The 14,648-nt window shown below is 34.0% G+C and overlaps 1 protein-coding gene across 2 annotated transcripts; it reads left to right on the forward strand.

Annotated features, from left to right (window-relative positions):
• Positions 1–373: 373 nt before the first annotated feature.
• LOC113750124 (katanin p80 WD40 repeat-containing subunit B1 homolog) lies at positions 374–1,935 on the forward strand. Of its 2 annotated transcripts, none has more exons than XM_027294064.1 (4): positions 374–388; positions 1,330–1,446; positions 1,535–1,603; positions 1,688–1,935. In XM_027294064.1, exons 1-4 carry the CDS (start codon positions 381–383, stop codon positions 1,746–1,748), a joined length of 255 nt encoding a protein of 84 aa, XP_027149865.1. In that variant the 5' UTR covers positions 374–380; the 3' UTR covers positions 1,749–1,935. The 2 variants fall into 2 exon arrangements, with proteins under 2 accessions (XP_027149865.1, XP_027149866.1); XM_027294065.1 differs by having other exon boundaries at positions 1,691–1,935.
• The last annotated feature ends 12,713 nt before the right edge of the window (positions 1,936–14,648 follow it).

Here is a 14,648-nt window from a genome sequence, read left to right on the forward strand (position 1 = left end):
TCGAACACTACTGACACTTTTTCCTATGCATCACCCATATAACAAAAAAGTGAAGATGGCCCAGGATAATTTGGTGGTGGAGAAATCCCAGTGTTGCAATAAAAAATGGAGCATGTTAGTGACTTACCACGGCCTAAATCTCATTGCTTGAATTTAGCTTACTAACAGAGTTGAGATGTGAGAATTATGACAGCAATGCTAGTTGCTACTGTGATTATCTATACTGGATGTGTGACTTCAGATTCAGTTGTTCTTCCATTTCCAGATTAAAGGTGGAATGGCAGGGTTTACAGGACAAATTTCTGCTGTCATAATTCTTGGCATTATGTTGATGTGTCATAGTTCTTCTCATTTGCCCTGTAAATGCTCTTGAAAGTGAGATGGACAGGTAAAGATGTTTAAGCAGCAGTCTCTGGCTTCTTTTATAGTCTAAGCCTATTACAAATTGGAATTTTGTTGGATTTACAAGACATTTGACATACATCTAAGCTGGTTGCTAAAATAACAGTGAAGCCAGTCACACTGTTTCTTAGTTATTTAAATTGAGAAAAAGATGATTCTACCTGGATATTTCTTCATATAGGTGTGTTTTTAGTTAAAAATTATCATTTTTGTTCCATTAGTATCTTTCTCTTACCAGCCCAATTGGAATTTTGTTGGATCTATGATACATATCTGGAATAGATCTAAGCTGTTTGCTAACAGTACAGTGAAGTCAGTCTCGTGATTTCATAATAAAGTAAATTGAAAAAAAATAATGATGATTTGGCCTTGACATCTCTTTGTATAGGTGCATGTTAGTTAAAAGTTATCATTTCTGTTCCATTAATATCTTTTTCTTACCAGCCCACTTTCCATTTGCCAACTTTTGCACGCTGTGAGCTTTAATCTAAACTTTTGCTAGCTGAGAAATGGCAATAGAAACTTCTGTGTTAAATTTCCTTTTTGTTAGATGGGTAGCTATGAAAGAAACTGAGGTACAAGATCTATTTAACTGGCTTGCCCTGGACTTTGAGAAGGCAGGTTTTATTAATGAACTTCTTACGTTGTGACAATGTAATATAGAAACAGTTAATTGAATTTTTACGTGGCGACGGATAAATAGAAAACTCTTTTGAGTTAAACTTTTCACATGGTGATATTTATCTATCTTGCTCAGATCTAATTGCACAGATTTTTCTTACAACAAAAGGTAATTTGCTGTATAAAGGTTTTCCATGAACTGTTTGAATGGATGCCTTTATTGGTTTGACATGCCTGTAAATGTGAATTGTTTCCAACTGATTACTTATTCTGTTCTCTTGGCATGTGATACATATTATTCTGCAGGCATCAAAATATCTCATTGGAGATGCTTCTGAAGCTGGTCAGAGTATTTGGGTCAGTAATATATTCTTCTATATCAGCACCTTCATCCGTAGGAGTGGATATTGAGGCAGAGCAAAGGTGTGATTCAATATCTCAAAACATCTCTTATTATCCGTATTATCTGAAGTCTCCTAATTCTGAGACTCTTGTTGGGTTGGTGCAAAAGGTTGGAACGCTGCAATACATGCTTTGTTGAGCTTGAAAAGGTTAAGCGTTGCTTGCCTGTACTTTGCAGGTGATTGTTCTCTCCCTAAATTGCTGTTCTCAATGTACGCACATGATGATTTCTTTGTTGCTTATTTGTTTTGGGGTTTTCCAGAAGAGGTGGTTCAATTGCCAAGTCGGCACACGAGTTAAATCTAGCACTTCAAGAAGTTTAGTTTCATGAGGAAAGTGTGTATTGATTGAGTAGTTTAGTTGCAAATATTGGATTGACACCTAACATGTTTCTCCAAGAAGACTGTGGGACTTGATCGCAGTCGTGCCAAGTGGAGGCTGCTAATTCATTCATTTAACTCAAGGTTGAAAGCTGAGTGAGAAATGGCCTTTTGCTTTCATCTGCTTGAACAGATATTGCGCCCCATCAACTTGACCTGGTGGAGGATGCTTAGGTCTAATTCTTGGCTAACCCAATATCATGAAATGCTAATCTTTAGTTGTAGGCTTATTGGGTAAATCATGTATTGCTGTAATGTAGTTAGGTAGTAGCAAATAGATGCGAGCTGGGGAGTTAGGTAGTTAGGTAGTAGCAAATAGATGTGGAACAATTTATGTTATGATTTGTATTTCCTGGTGTAGTATTGGTTACTTGCAGCATAGTAATTATTCTGGTACAAGTTAATGCATTGCTTGTACTCATTATTAGGTGGTCCCTAAGCAATTTGTAGTGATCATCCATGCATCATAACAAAAATACATCTTTTGCATACCATTCTATTATTTCTCTGATTTCAGATTTTTCTTGGTTTTATTGTACAGGTTTGGGGTGAACTTGTGGATTGCTTTTGGCTCATACTGAAGAACTCTTCTATTTTGATATCATCGATCTCTAGTATTTTGTTGACCATGGAATTAAAGTCCATCTTTTGGTTTTAGCATATGTTAGGTATATGGCAGTTATCTAGGGAGAAATAGCAATGTTTATATTGGTTTCAAATCATGGAATGTGATGATGTGTAAATGTTTGACATAGTTAACTTTTGTGGTTTGACATATTATGGTTGCCTACTAATGATAATTTGTGAAGTTTTGGTTGATATTTTGCTTGCATACTTTTATATTTTGATTGGATGGAGTGTCTAAATAGATGATATGCGATGGTTTAGTCAGGAGTTTTAATTTTTCTTGAAATTGGGCTTGTTGGCAGGGAGATTTCGTCCATTTGTGAGGGGAAGCTCTGCTAAAATTTTTTTAAAAATAAAATAAAAAATTATTATTCAAAAAAAAGATACGGTCATTGTTGTCACTAAAATTGCTGGGCTTAAAAAGGCTGAATGGTCAAATTAGAAATTAATATATTATAGTGATGCAGCTGTCGTCAGGAAAAATGATATTGCATTGTCATTAAAGTTTCCTCACAAGTTTCAATGTAGGACTTTTCTTGACAATCAAAAATTTAGTGACAAAGTTCAGGGTCTTTCCCGACAAAGGATCGTCAAGAATATGAGGTCTTTCCCTGACGATCAAATCATCACGATTACCTTTCCTAATGATGCGTCACATAAAATAACACCTTTCTTGACGACAATTCCAATAGTTGTCAGGAAAACCTTTTGCCGACGGCGTATAGGTGACTAATCTTCTCTGACGACATTGGTGTCACGAAAACTTTTCCTGACAAAATACGTATATTTTCCTGACAAATATTGTTGTCACTAGAAATCTTTTTTTTTGTAGTATAATTTAGACTCGTGACTCTCTTACAAGGTTTAGGTTTAAATTTAAGAAATTAAATCCAAATCCTACCTAATGTTAGACTTGAATAGGATCCAACCCATTCACAACAGCATCCATCTTGATGTCATCGATTTCGATCGACTTCTTTATTGGTTGAGAACTAACTAGCTATATATGCAAAGTTTTTCTTTTGATTAGTGTTTAACATATATGGAATTTGCAGGCTCTAGCTGAGAACGTCAACATACACATATAAATACTTCCTCCCTCTTATTGGTAATATCATAGTTTTATTTGTTAGATGTTACAAAATAAGAGTAACTTTTTAAAAGTCAGCACAATATTTTATTAGTTTTCAATATTTACCATTTGAAAAAGTAGCTGCTCTGCATTACTCGTACCTTTAAATTTTGAATTTAAAGATAACATTATAAAATCACCCAAATCCACCTTATTCAAATACAATGATTCAATATTCTATTAAAAAGTTAATTTTCCAAAAAGACGACTCTAATTATGGGATGGAGGGAGTACTCAATTTTGATCCTAGATTGCAGTAACTTCATCAATCAACAGGGGTATAGCTGACTTGGCCCGTGGAAGTCATTTTCTATTATTATTATTATTATTATTATTATTTTGCTACAAATTAAGTACGAGATCAAGACTGGATCCAGTTCTAACAATAATGGATCTAGAGCTGGATTTGCATTTTTTTTTGGGGTAATGGATAGATTCAGTTTCAATTATTATCATGAGTTAGAGCATGCTCCCAAAACCATAGATTACTTACATGATTACTTTTAAATCGCTCACTAATATAGTCGTCACCTTAATAACGGAATTTAAATAAATTACTTTTTGTGAGAAAGTAGTTTGTCTTTATTAATTGAGCCAACTTGCGTTAGTTAGAATTGCTATTATTAGCTTCAGGTAGTTCACATGGAGCTTAACAATAATGGTGATAAATCTTATCGGCGATGACTGAGTATGAAAACGACTTTGTAATGAGGAAAACGGAAATGGTAATTACTTTTTCTTTTTCGCTTTGTGGGGTTGGTAAAAGTAAAAAACAAAAAAGGCAGTCGTTGGATATGATTAAAGGCAAGTTTTGCGGATAAATACAAATTCTTTTTTTATCACAACGTTGACATTTCTATGTTGGTGGTGATCACCAACACCCAACACTATCAAGATTTAAGTTCTTGGTGGTGATCACCAGTCCATGGCTTACGGACTGATACAAATGGTAAATAGAAAACCTGAGGAATCTGTTGTATGTTGCAGCGGCTACCGTCAAGATTCATGTAGGGCATCGTTGCCTCGGATACTCTGCCTGTGATGACAGAAAGGACACTAATTTTTTAACCAAATTAATGGGCTGCATCAGGTACACAAATGATAACAATTCGAAATTGACTAGTTCCTAACAAACTTATGGTAAATCTCTGTGTCCCTCAAAGCGATAAAATTTGTGAAAACACCTAACCCACCACGAGAGGCATTAGCGGAAGTTTGGTGCTCGCAAATTTCGTGCAATTGCATGTTTGGATACACTAGAATCATTCGAAACAGCTATCCCAGACTACTCTAATGGGAATTACGAGTATAGAAAGAGTCAATTTAGTATATTTATGAATTTTTTTTACAGGTGCTCATAGCATATATAAAATTCGTCTAATCTATCATACTAACAATTATTATTAATTTGGTTAAATCCAAAAAATATCTCTTTGGTGAATATCGATGATTTTGTGACTCTTACAATTTTTGGTTAACTTTTCTAGGCATATGGAATAACTGCTCGGCATTTTTTATGTGAATTGGTCCAATTATTAACTTTAATTCTCCATGTTCGAGGAATTGAGGCTAGCTGCTGTTGTTTTATATGATATCTTGAGTTATTTTGTTGCCTGGTTGTGAATAAATTTGGTTGTACTCCGTTAGTTATTACTACTAAGTAACCGGGGGTCTCCACCAAAAGTGTCGACTCTCGCGTCAAAAAGTAGTAATATCTATGAGTACGTGGTCTCATAGTGATAGGAGCTGAGTAACCGGGCTCCTTCATCTGACAAATATTGGAGTTCGCGTCAAAAGGCTCTAATGGATAGAGACTAAATCTATTATTATTACTATTGAAAAAAAAGGGAGACAAAAAAAAGTGCAAAGGTTGTGTAAATATGTAATTAAAGTCAGCTTGCCAATCTATGAGTTTAATGTTGAGATTTTGGTTAATAGTTGGACTATTTGCTGATAAATGTTGATCGATCATTCCTTTTTCTTAGAATAGTTAGCCATAAATTGGAGGAGTCTGCGGTTTAGAAGCTAATCAGGGTGATGTTTTTTGGATCTCGACCATTGATGTTTGATATGTGTTTTCTCGATATCTTGGCAATAGGTAGATGGAGTGATAGTCATTGTCGAGAAGTAGTATTGATTTGTTGTTTTCATGCTTGAGAACAAGTATGATCTAGGTATGGGGGGAATTCATAGGTCACAATTTTGTCATTTATTTTATAATTAATTCCCTCCTATTGTCTTAACAAATATGTATTAATTGGCGGATTCTATTCACTTTTGGCATTTGTGCTTATTGCAGGGAGTTGGAATAAATTATGGTAAAAAAAATACAAATTTCTCATTACATTTGCTAATTGAAGCGGGACATCTAGAGTTGCAAAGCAGGGTCACAAAATCTGCCAGCTGATGCAATTGCTAGTCATATGTCCTCGATGAACATGAGATGCGTAGGATTAATTCCCGTGCCAATTATTAGAGGAGTTTAAGTAGTAGCAGAAAAAGGAGATTGTTCTTGATTTTGTTTCCTTATTTGTTGGTCAAAGTGCGGCAGAAGGGGAATCCTATTAGGACTCCTCTTAACTCTTTTGTTAGGAAGCTTTTTAAAAAAAAGGGAAGGTAGGCAGACATTAGGAGATTGGGTCTTGCTAGTTTTATTTTTTTTATTCTATTCGTGTGCCACAGAGGCCATTGGAGGAGACAATTAGTCAGACTTGAATTTGTCATCTTTTTCTTATTCATTCGGAATTTTCATCTCAATTGAGGACAATGTACGCGACAATTATTTCTGCAATTTTGTGTGAAATTGTTTCAACAGGGATGAACTAAATCTTTTTTTTCTAGTCAAGGAATAATGGAGGCTTTGGTTCATCTAAAAATTGTGAGATCGAATTAATTTTATTTATTCATCTTATTTATTGGTATTTGCATATTGTCTGATTGTAGTGCTTATGATTGTTTTGTTAATTGTATATCCTGGGTCCGGAGGTTGAATTAATTTGGCAAACTAATGTCAATTGGAGCGTTATATCCGTAATTGTTTAATTGCTCTAAAATAGTGGCAACTGTCATAATTGGATTTATGTCAGAGGAATACGCAGGCTAATCTAAAATAACCCTGGTAGCGTGTTATTTGATTAGAATAGGGCTCCTCTAATACTTAAGACAATTGGGGAATTAAATCTTACGGGTGTACTTAGGATTATTTCTCAATTAGAGTAGTGATTAACAGACGTACCTTAATCACCGACACAGTAAGGAGAAGTTGACTGTCATCGCTTGTTTGGTAGTTATAACTTATTTATTAGTTAATAATTGGAATTATCTCTGTATCAATGATCAATTAGGTGAACCTTTACCGAAGTTATTTCCTGGCTAGAGCTTAGTTATTATTAATTTGGTAATTTATCATTTAATTTTTAGTTGGCTATTTATTTTTATTTGAACAGTTTAATTATTACCATTTTTATATAAAAAAAAAAACCTCCTTGGTTAGTTTGAATTTCAAAAGAGACAAATATCCCCAGTCCCTGTGGATTCAACCCTACTTACCACTATCTACAGAAATTATATTTTATTTGAGCAGGTATTTATTATTGTACAGGCTCGACAACCTGTCAGTCACCTAAAAATCTGGGAATGACTGGCACTAGTTATGGCAATGACTAAGTGGAGACACTATTTGGTGGGATATCACTTTGTTATTAAAACTGATCATCAATCATTAAAGTATTTGCTAGATCAGAGGCTTACTACTGCATTACAACACAAATGGTTGACCAAATTGTTGGGTTTAGATTATGAGATTCAATACAAAAAAAAGTAGAAAACATGGTAGTAGATACATTGTCTAGATTGCATGGAGGAGACCAGGATCAAACAGCACAGCAGGGATCATGTTCGGCCCTTTCCATCGTTAAGCCACTATGGATACAAGAACTTCAAGAGAGTTATGATTCAGACACTCATTGCCAGGACATCATTGCTCAATTAATACTAGACCCTGCCTCCCAACCACAGTATGAATGGAACAATGGTCTGTTAAGCCACAATGGTAAGCTATATATAGGCTCAGCTAATGGCTTGAGGAACAAAGTAATTTAGGCTCTTTATTCTTCCGCCATCGAAGGACATTCAGGTCAGAAAGGGAGTTGGCAATGAATGGAAACTCTGTTCTATTGGCCTACCATGAAACAGGATGTCATCCATTTTGTAAGAGCATATGATATCTACCAAAAGCATAAAGCTGAGCATGTACACTATCCTGGTTTATTACAACCACTGCCTGTCTCTCGTTTGGCATGGACTCACTTGACTATGAATTTCACAGAAAGTCTGCCAAATTCACAAGGCTATGATACCATAATGGTGGTGATTGATAGACTAAGGTTGGTCACTCTATGGCTTTGGCTCATCCTTTCTCTGCCAAACAAGTGGCTCACCTTTTTCTGGATAACATTTCCAGACTACATGGGTTACTTGAATCCATAGTAACTGATAGGGACAAAACCTTCATAGCACTTTTTGGCAGGAGTTATTCAAATTAGTAGGAACTCAGCTGCATTACAGTTCTGCTTACCATCCTCAATCAGACGGGCAGAGTGAGAGATTGAATCAATGTGTTGAATCATACTTAAGGTGCATGACTGCTGAATTTCCAAATCATTGGAATAGGTGGCTAGCCTTAGCAGAGTGGTGGTATAATTCATCTTATCATTCTAGCTTACAGTTGACCCCTTTTGATGCCTTGTATGGATACAAACCTACTCCTTTACCTCTTGGTCCTCACTTGGACAGTGTCATACCAGCAGCAGCTCAATTACTCCAGGACAGGTTACGAATTTCCAATAGCATCAAGGATCATCTAACTAAAGCACAACAAAGAACGAAATTTTTTGCTGATCAGCAGCGAATGGAAAGAACCTTTGAAGTTGGTGATTGGGTTTTCCTAAAACTACGGCCTTATAAACAGCAAACGGTTGCCATCAAAAAATGTCTTAAGCTTGCTACTAGATTCTATGGTCCCTTTCAGGTTGAAGCTAAGGTTGGACTAGTGACCTATCATCTCAAATTACCTGCAGGGGCCAAGATTCACCCAGTCTTCCATGTTTCATTATAAAAAAAGAAGATAGGACCATTATAGCAACTTTCAGACACTCTACTTGAGTTTAATAGTGAAGACCAATCCCCTTGCAACCAGAAGCTATTTTACAAAGATGAGTCATTTTGCAGAATGGACATTAAGTCATTCAGTACTTAATCAAATGGTGTCAGCTAGGCGCTGAGGAAGCATCATGGGAGGATAAATACTTCATACAAGCTCAGTTCCCTCACTTCCAGTCTTGAGGACAAGACTCTTAATTGGGGAGGCAATGTTAGGATGAAGAAATGAGCCCAAAAATATAAGAGAGCCACAAACATGCAATGACGACATTTTGTATAACTCAATAGCATAAGATGTATAAGTAGGATGATGTCGTTTAAAGTAGGGAATAACATAATTAGCTAAATTAGTTAGAGTCAGTTACTAATCCTATATGTACAGAGACTGGAAAGGAATCCAAGGAAATAACAGTATCATTTCTATGTCTTCATCTTCTCTCTCTCTCTTTTTCTGCTCATTCTATCTACTTCTGTATCATTTATTCCAGATTAATTCTCCTTTAATCCAAACACTTAACCAAGATCCTGACATTTCGAGGCCAAATTAAACCCAACCATTTTCGTAAGCCGATTGGAACCGCCTTAACTATCTCTCTCCATGGCTTGGATTTTCAAGACTCATTCATTTTCCAATTTCTTTTGGTTATAAATAGAACTTCGTGGTGTAACTTTAGGCAATATTTAGGACCAAAGAGTACATGAAGATTGCTAAGGAAGAAGAATGAGCTCTTCAGTGGTCTTGCAATAAAAGTTTCTCCTCCGTCTTCTTTTATTTATTTTTTCTTAATGAATTCTCCGTTGTTTCTTTCTTTAATCATGTTCATTATTTACATTATGAGTAGTTAAATATCTTTGTCTTAAGATCAGGATAAGATTAATTATTCTTAGTTCATGATTTATTTTGACTGAATGACAAACTAAATTTGCATAGCTATTTATGGCTTTGATTTTCATATTTGCAATTGATATGCATTAATTACGAAGTATCAAAAGTGTATCAATCAAAAAAATTTGTTATTTAATACTAGTTGGTAAAGTATAATCTTTATTGTGTGACTCATGAAAGTAAGAAAATACATAAAGGATAAATTGCATAATCTCAAGTTGTTCGTGACTCTCTAATTAACTTGATTTAAGTCACGAAACTAGATTTGAGGACTTTCTATAGAGGTAATTAATGCACTGGCAAAAGTAGGTACTCTAGTATAAGGAGATCTTGTCATAGTTTAGCACAAGAGTACTTTAATTGATCAAGATAAGATTCTTTTTTACTAAGTCAATTGAGGAAACTTAAACCCTAGAGAACATGTTAATTCTTGATAAATTTTGGCTTTAATTGATTTTGTTATCTTTAATATCTTGTAATACTTAGGCCTTGTTTGATTACCCAGTTTAGCACTTAAATTTAATGGATTCAAATCTTAATATATTTAAACCGTTTGGTAACAAAAAATTGAACATTTGAATTAATTAAATGGCACTGAATTTCTTAGACAAAATTTACTCCCAAAATTAAGTGATAAACTATTTATTTATCACTGAATGTGATACGCACTCAAAAGTATTAGATTTAATATTTAACAATTCAATAATTTAATGGATTCAGATTTCAAATTTCAATTTTATTAAACGCACCCTTAGTTTCTGTGATTCCTTAATTCTTGTGACAATTGTAGTCTAAATAACAGAGTGATTCTAAAAGTTTGGTTAATTGGGTTTCTTTGTAAGATTTGATATCTGAATACGTCCATATACTAGTATGTGATCTGTACACTTGTACATAGAGAAGTAAAGCTAATTAAACTTGGCAGCATTAGACCAACTCTTGAAACCGAGGTGTTACAGTTAACTTGTCGAGGCATCTGTGAAAGTAAAATCAAATGGAAAATGATGGTCGAGTGTGCTTCTGATCCCAAAATTTTTATTAGTGCTGCTAGTTTGTGTACTGTATGCATAGAGTAGGGCATGGCTATTAGCTTCCTTGTAACTATTCGTTGATCTATTAAATGAAAAGCTATATTTTACGTAAAAAAAAAAGGAATTAAAAACTCAGTAAAGCCAAATTATAGGTTGTTGTACGAGAAAAGGCCAAATTCTCAAGTACAACCAATTTTGATGATGTGTCGATTAATCATATTTGTACTGCTTAGTTTAAAGCTTTACTTAAAGCTTTACAATTTGAACTAATATAGATCATGATGTCAACCTTCAGTACTATAGCTTTAAAAAGGAAATTCACATCCAATATAAAAACCCGCATCGAGGTAGCGGACATTTAGAGCCTCAGTAAGGCCAAATATGGGTTGCCCTTATTGGTACAAGTTTAAGCGTATACAAATGGGGAGGGTTGAATTGAATGATAAGATTAGAGAGGTTATAAGTAGGAGGTTTTAAATTCAAAACCTCCCACTTACAAAAAAAGAAAAAAAAAAAAAAAAGCTAGACAAGTTTTAGTTTAAAGGTCAAATTATACATAACCCCTTTGGATTCACTAATTGCCACATGACCCTCAAAACATTTCAAAATATCCAGATAAAGTAGAAACTTGATGGAAAGTAGTCTTTGCAACATCGTTAGTTAAAATATCAGTATTGCCCTTATTTAAGTATTAAATCGAATGATAGTCTAACCACATTGCATAAATAAATCTATAGAGAATTATGTGGATAAATGTAAAAATCATAAAGGCACAAAACGGATAATTAAGTAAATTATAAAATGTTAAGTGGATATTATGATTCAATTACATGTATTTTTGGAGCGTGTCCAGTTCAATCGCCATAACTATTTGTGCTTTCTATCCATTTCTCAATTTAAATAAAACCACTGGGGTTTATGTTGATATATTAAAACTTTATGAGGATTAATTGCCAATATAAAAAATCACAGGAGGTTTCCCTACTTTAAATTATTGATGGGAAGAGCATCAGTAAATTCAGAAAGGGTCATTGGCTGGCCATGTGTGTACATCGTGTCTGGTATGCCTAATTGAATTGCACATTTGAGGAATATTGAATGCATGAAGTTGAATAGATGGTTCCACATGTGAGCTTAAACTTGAAGACGCTCACCAGCATGATGACCATTATTATCCAAATCCATTTTTAGCCTCTAGGATTGTTTTATTTTTGCTCGTACGAATAGTAGAACTAAGCATTTTGCAAGCAGGGATTGCGATTTGCATGATTCAAGTTGCAACAATTTCCTTTAAAACCGACAACCACTTATGAAACAATTGAATGTACTATGAAATCATCCAAAAAAACAAGGACGGACGGCAGCGAGTTGCTGCCAAAAAAGCATGTGGTTTGTATTCATATGTTTTTGAGTCATTTTGAGGAAGTTTGAAGCAATTATACCTTTAGAATGGCAAGAGTTGTGTATCAAGCTAGTATTAGCTAAATTTGTGATTTTGTTTGTTTTACTTGCAAAAGTCGTGTATTTTTGTAGGGTGGAACTATCAAGCCTCAATCAAGAGTGAAATGGTGGATCAACCGAATGATATTTAGAAGATTGAGAAGTCACAAAAATGATTGAATGAAGCAGCGCAGCTCAAACACTTGAAATGATGAAAAAAGGAAAGTGAGAGAAAATAGGGAAGAGAAATCGCGACCGGATTCTGAGGGTTCAATCGATTTCTATCCGTGGTTTGTAGGCAAAAAACTTTCTTCAATGATTTAAAATAGAGCACCAAAAACCCTGGCAAGAAACCATGCATGAATTGACAATCCATACCCGGTTTATATAGAATCTATGCAGAGATTCTTTGCGGCTGTAACTTGGCACTTGCAAGACTTTTTTAATGATTCTCCATACTTGATGTGACATAAACGGACATTTCGCATCAGCATTATGGAGCTTAAGGAGCATCATTTTTTTTTTTTTTTTTTTACTTTTCTACAAGAAGAAATACATGAATCAAGAGAAGACAAGACATAACTTAGTTTAGTTTTTAGTTTTAAGAACAACTTTTTCTCTCTAACTCTTAATTTAGTTTTGTTCTTCATCTTCTTGAAGAATCATTGAAGAACTCTTGGTATAACAATATCATTTGGATGGCAAAAAAGATGATGAAGATTGGAGAATCTTGTTTCTTTACTTAAATGAGCATTTTCTTTATCTCGATTCTCTTTATTGTTGGATTTTTGTTTAGTTACATTAATAACTTGAGTTTTCTTCCTTGCATCTACTATATCTAGCTAAATCTTCTTGTTCTAGGAATAGATGAAACTAACCTATTTGTGCTTTGATTTTAGTTGAATGTGTTGATTATTGCTATGTCTTATACTTGTTAGTTCATTTATTCTTATTTTAATATTTGTGAATGCTTGATCACTATTTGCAAATCATTTTAGTTATTATCAATCTATGAAAGTAGTTGAAAATGATAGAAATGGAATAGGTGGAACATAAGGTGTAGGCATACGAAAGTTATACTACATTTAGGTAGATATTCTTGGCATTTCTAAGTCTTGATTAAGTCTTCAATTGTGACTTTATCATGAAAGTAGGAAAACTATAGTGCTTGCAAAATTCGATTCATTTGTGAAAGTAAGTTCTAATAATTTGAGTGAAATGCATTCTTAACAAAACTAGTGCATTAGTGATAATTGACCAATTCATCTACAGTGGATTCTATTCTCTAAGATACTTGTATTCAGTTGAGTTTCTTAAATTTCATTAATTTTTCTTTGCATTGTTATATCTTGGTCGTTGCTCTACTTTAGTTAGATTCTTATTAATCTAAATGATATATTGAGTAAAAAGTCTTAATAATTGGTGGTGATTCTCGTTGGATCAATCCTAACTCTTCTTTTATTACAAGAACGGCCTATATAATTGCAATGAAGGAGGGAATGGGTATAAAATTTAAGGGCAAATTACACTTTACCCTTTTGTGGTTTAGTATTTTTTTAATGACCCCCCTATAATTTTAAAAACTATATATAATCCCCTCATAATTTGGATTAAAGTATCAAAGTGCCGAAAATAATCATTCGTAATGGAGTCACCTAAAATATCAAAAATACCCTTATGTAAAGTTGAAAATTATTTATTAACTAAGGGGGATTATGTGTATATTTTGAAAATCATAAGGAGCTTATATGGTAAAGTATTAAACCATAAGGAGGTTATATGGTAAAATATAAAATCATATGGGATTAGTGTGTCATATATTTATAAGGGTAATTTCGATATTTTTAAAATTCCATTACAAATGACTATTTCCATCATTTTGACACTTTAATCCAAACCATGATGGAGTTATGTATAGTTTTTAAAACTATATGGGAGTTATATAAAAATACTAAACTACAGGGAGGTAAAGTGTAATTTACCCAAAATTTAAAGTACTGGCTTAAACCTCATCAAGCATTATTGCGGTTTATCTGTGCCAACTGCCGAGAAGTGCCCGTGAATTGGTTATGTCTGTCATTTACTGTCGTTCGGCGAAATACCTCATAAAGCGCACGTTGATGAGGGAAAAGTTGTTACCTATTCCACATCAATTCCACGCCAAATCCTAGGTTGTTGATAGTGCTTACGTGGAAAGACCAAACCCTCGTACAACCCTTTTTTTAATGATTTTTATTAATTCAGTAGTACATCTTTGTCTTTATTTTAACTGTTCATAAAACCTTTTTTCTTTTGGATAAAATCCTGGCTCTACCACTGGATGATTGTACAAACACGCATTAAGCTTAAGAGAACAATAAGGAGATGATTGTATGAGTTTCATTTGTAGATTAGTGTTATTAGGTGGGTGTTTTGATAAAGTATGTCTTTTTATTGGAAATCCGATACCCAAGCGATGAATAGGAGTGTAAGTAAGTCTAAGGGTAAAATACAAAAAAGTCCCCTGTGATAAATCTAATACACAGAAAATAATGTAGCTTGTCTATTTAAATAAATTTTAAACTGTG

This window comes from Coffea eugenioides, chromosome 10, assembly GCF_003713205.1.
Source record: "Coffea eugenioides isolate CCC68of chromosome 10, Ceug_1.0, whole genome shotgun sequence".
NCBI classification, from domain to species: Eukaryota; Viridiplantae; Streptophyta; class Magnoliopsida; order Gentianales; family Rubiaceae; genus Coffea; species Coffea eugenioides.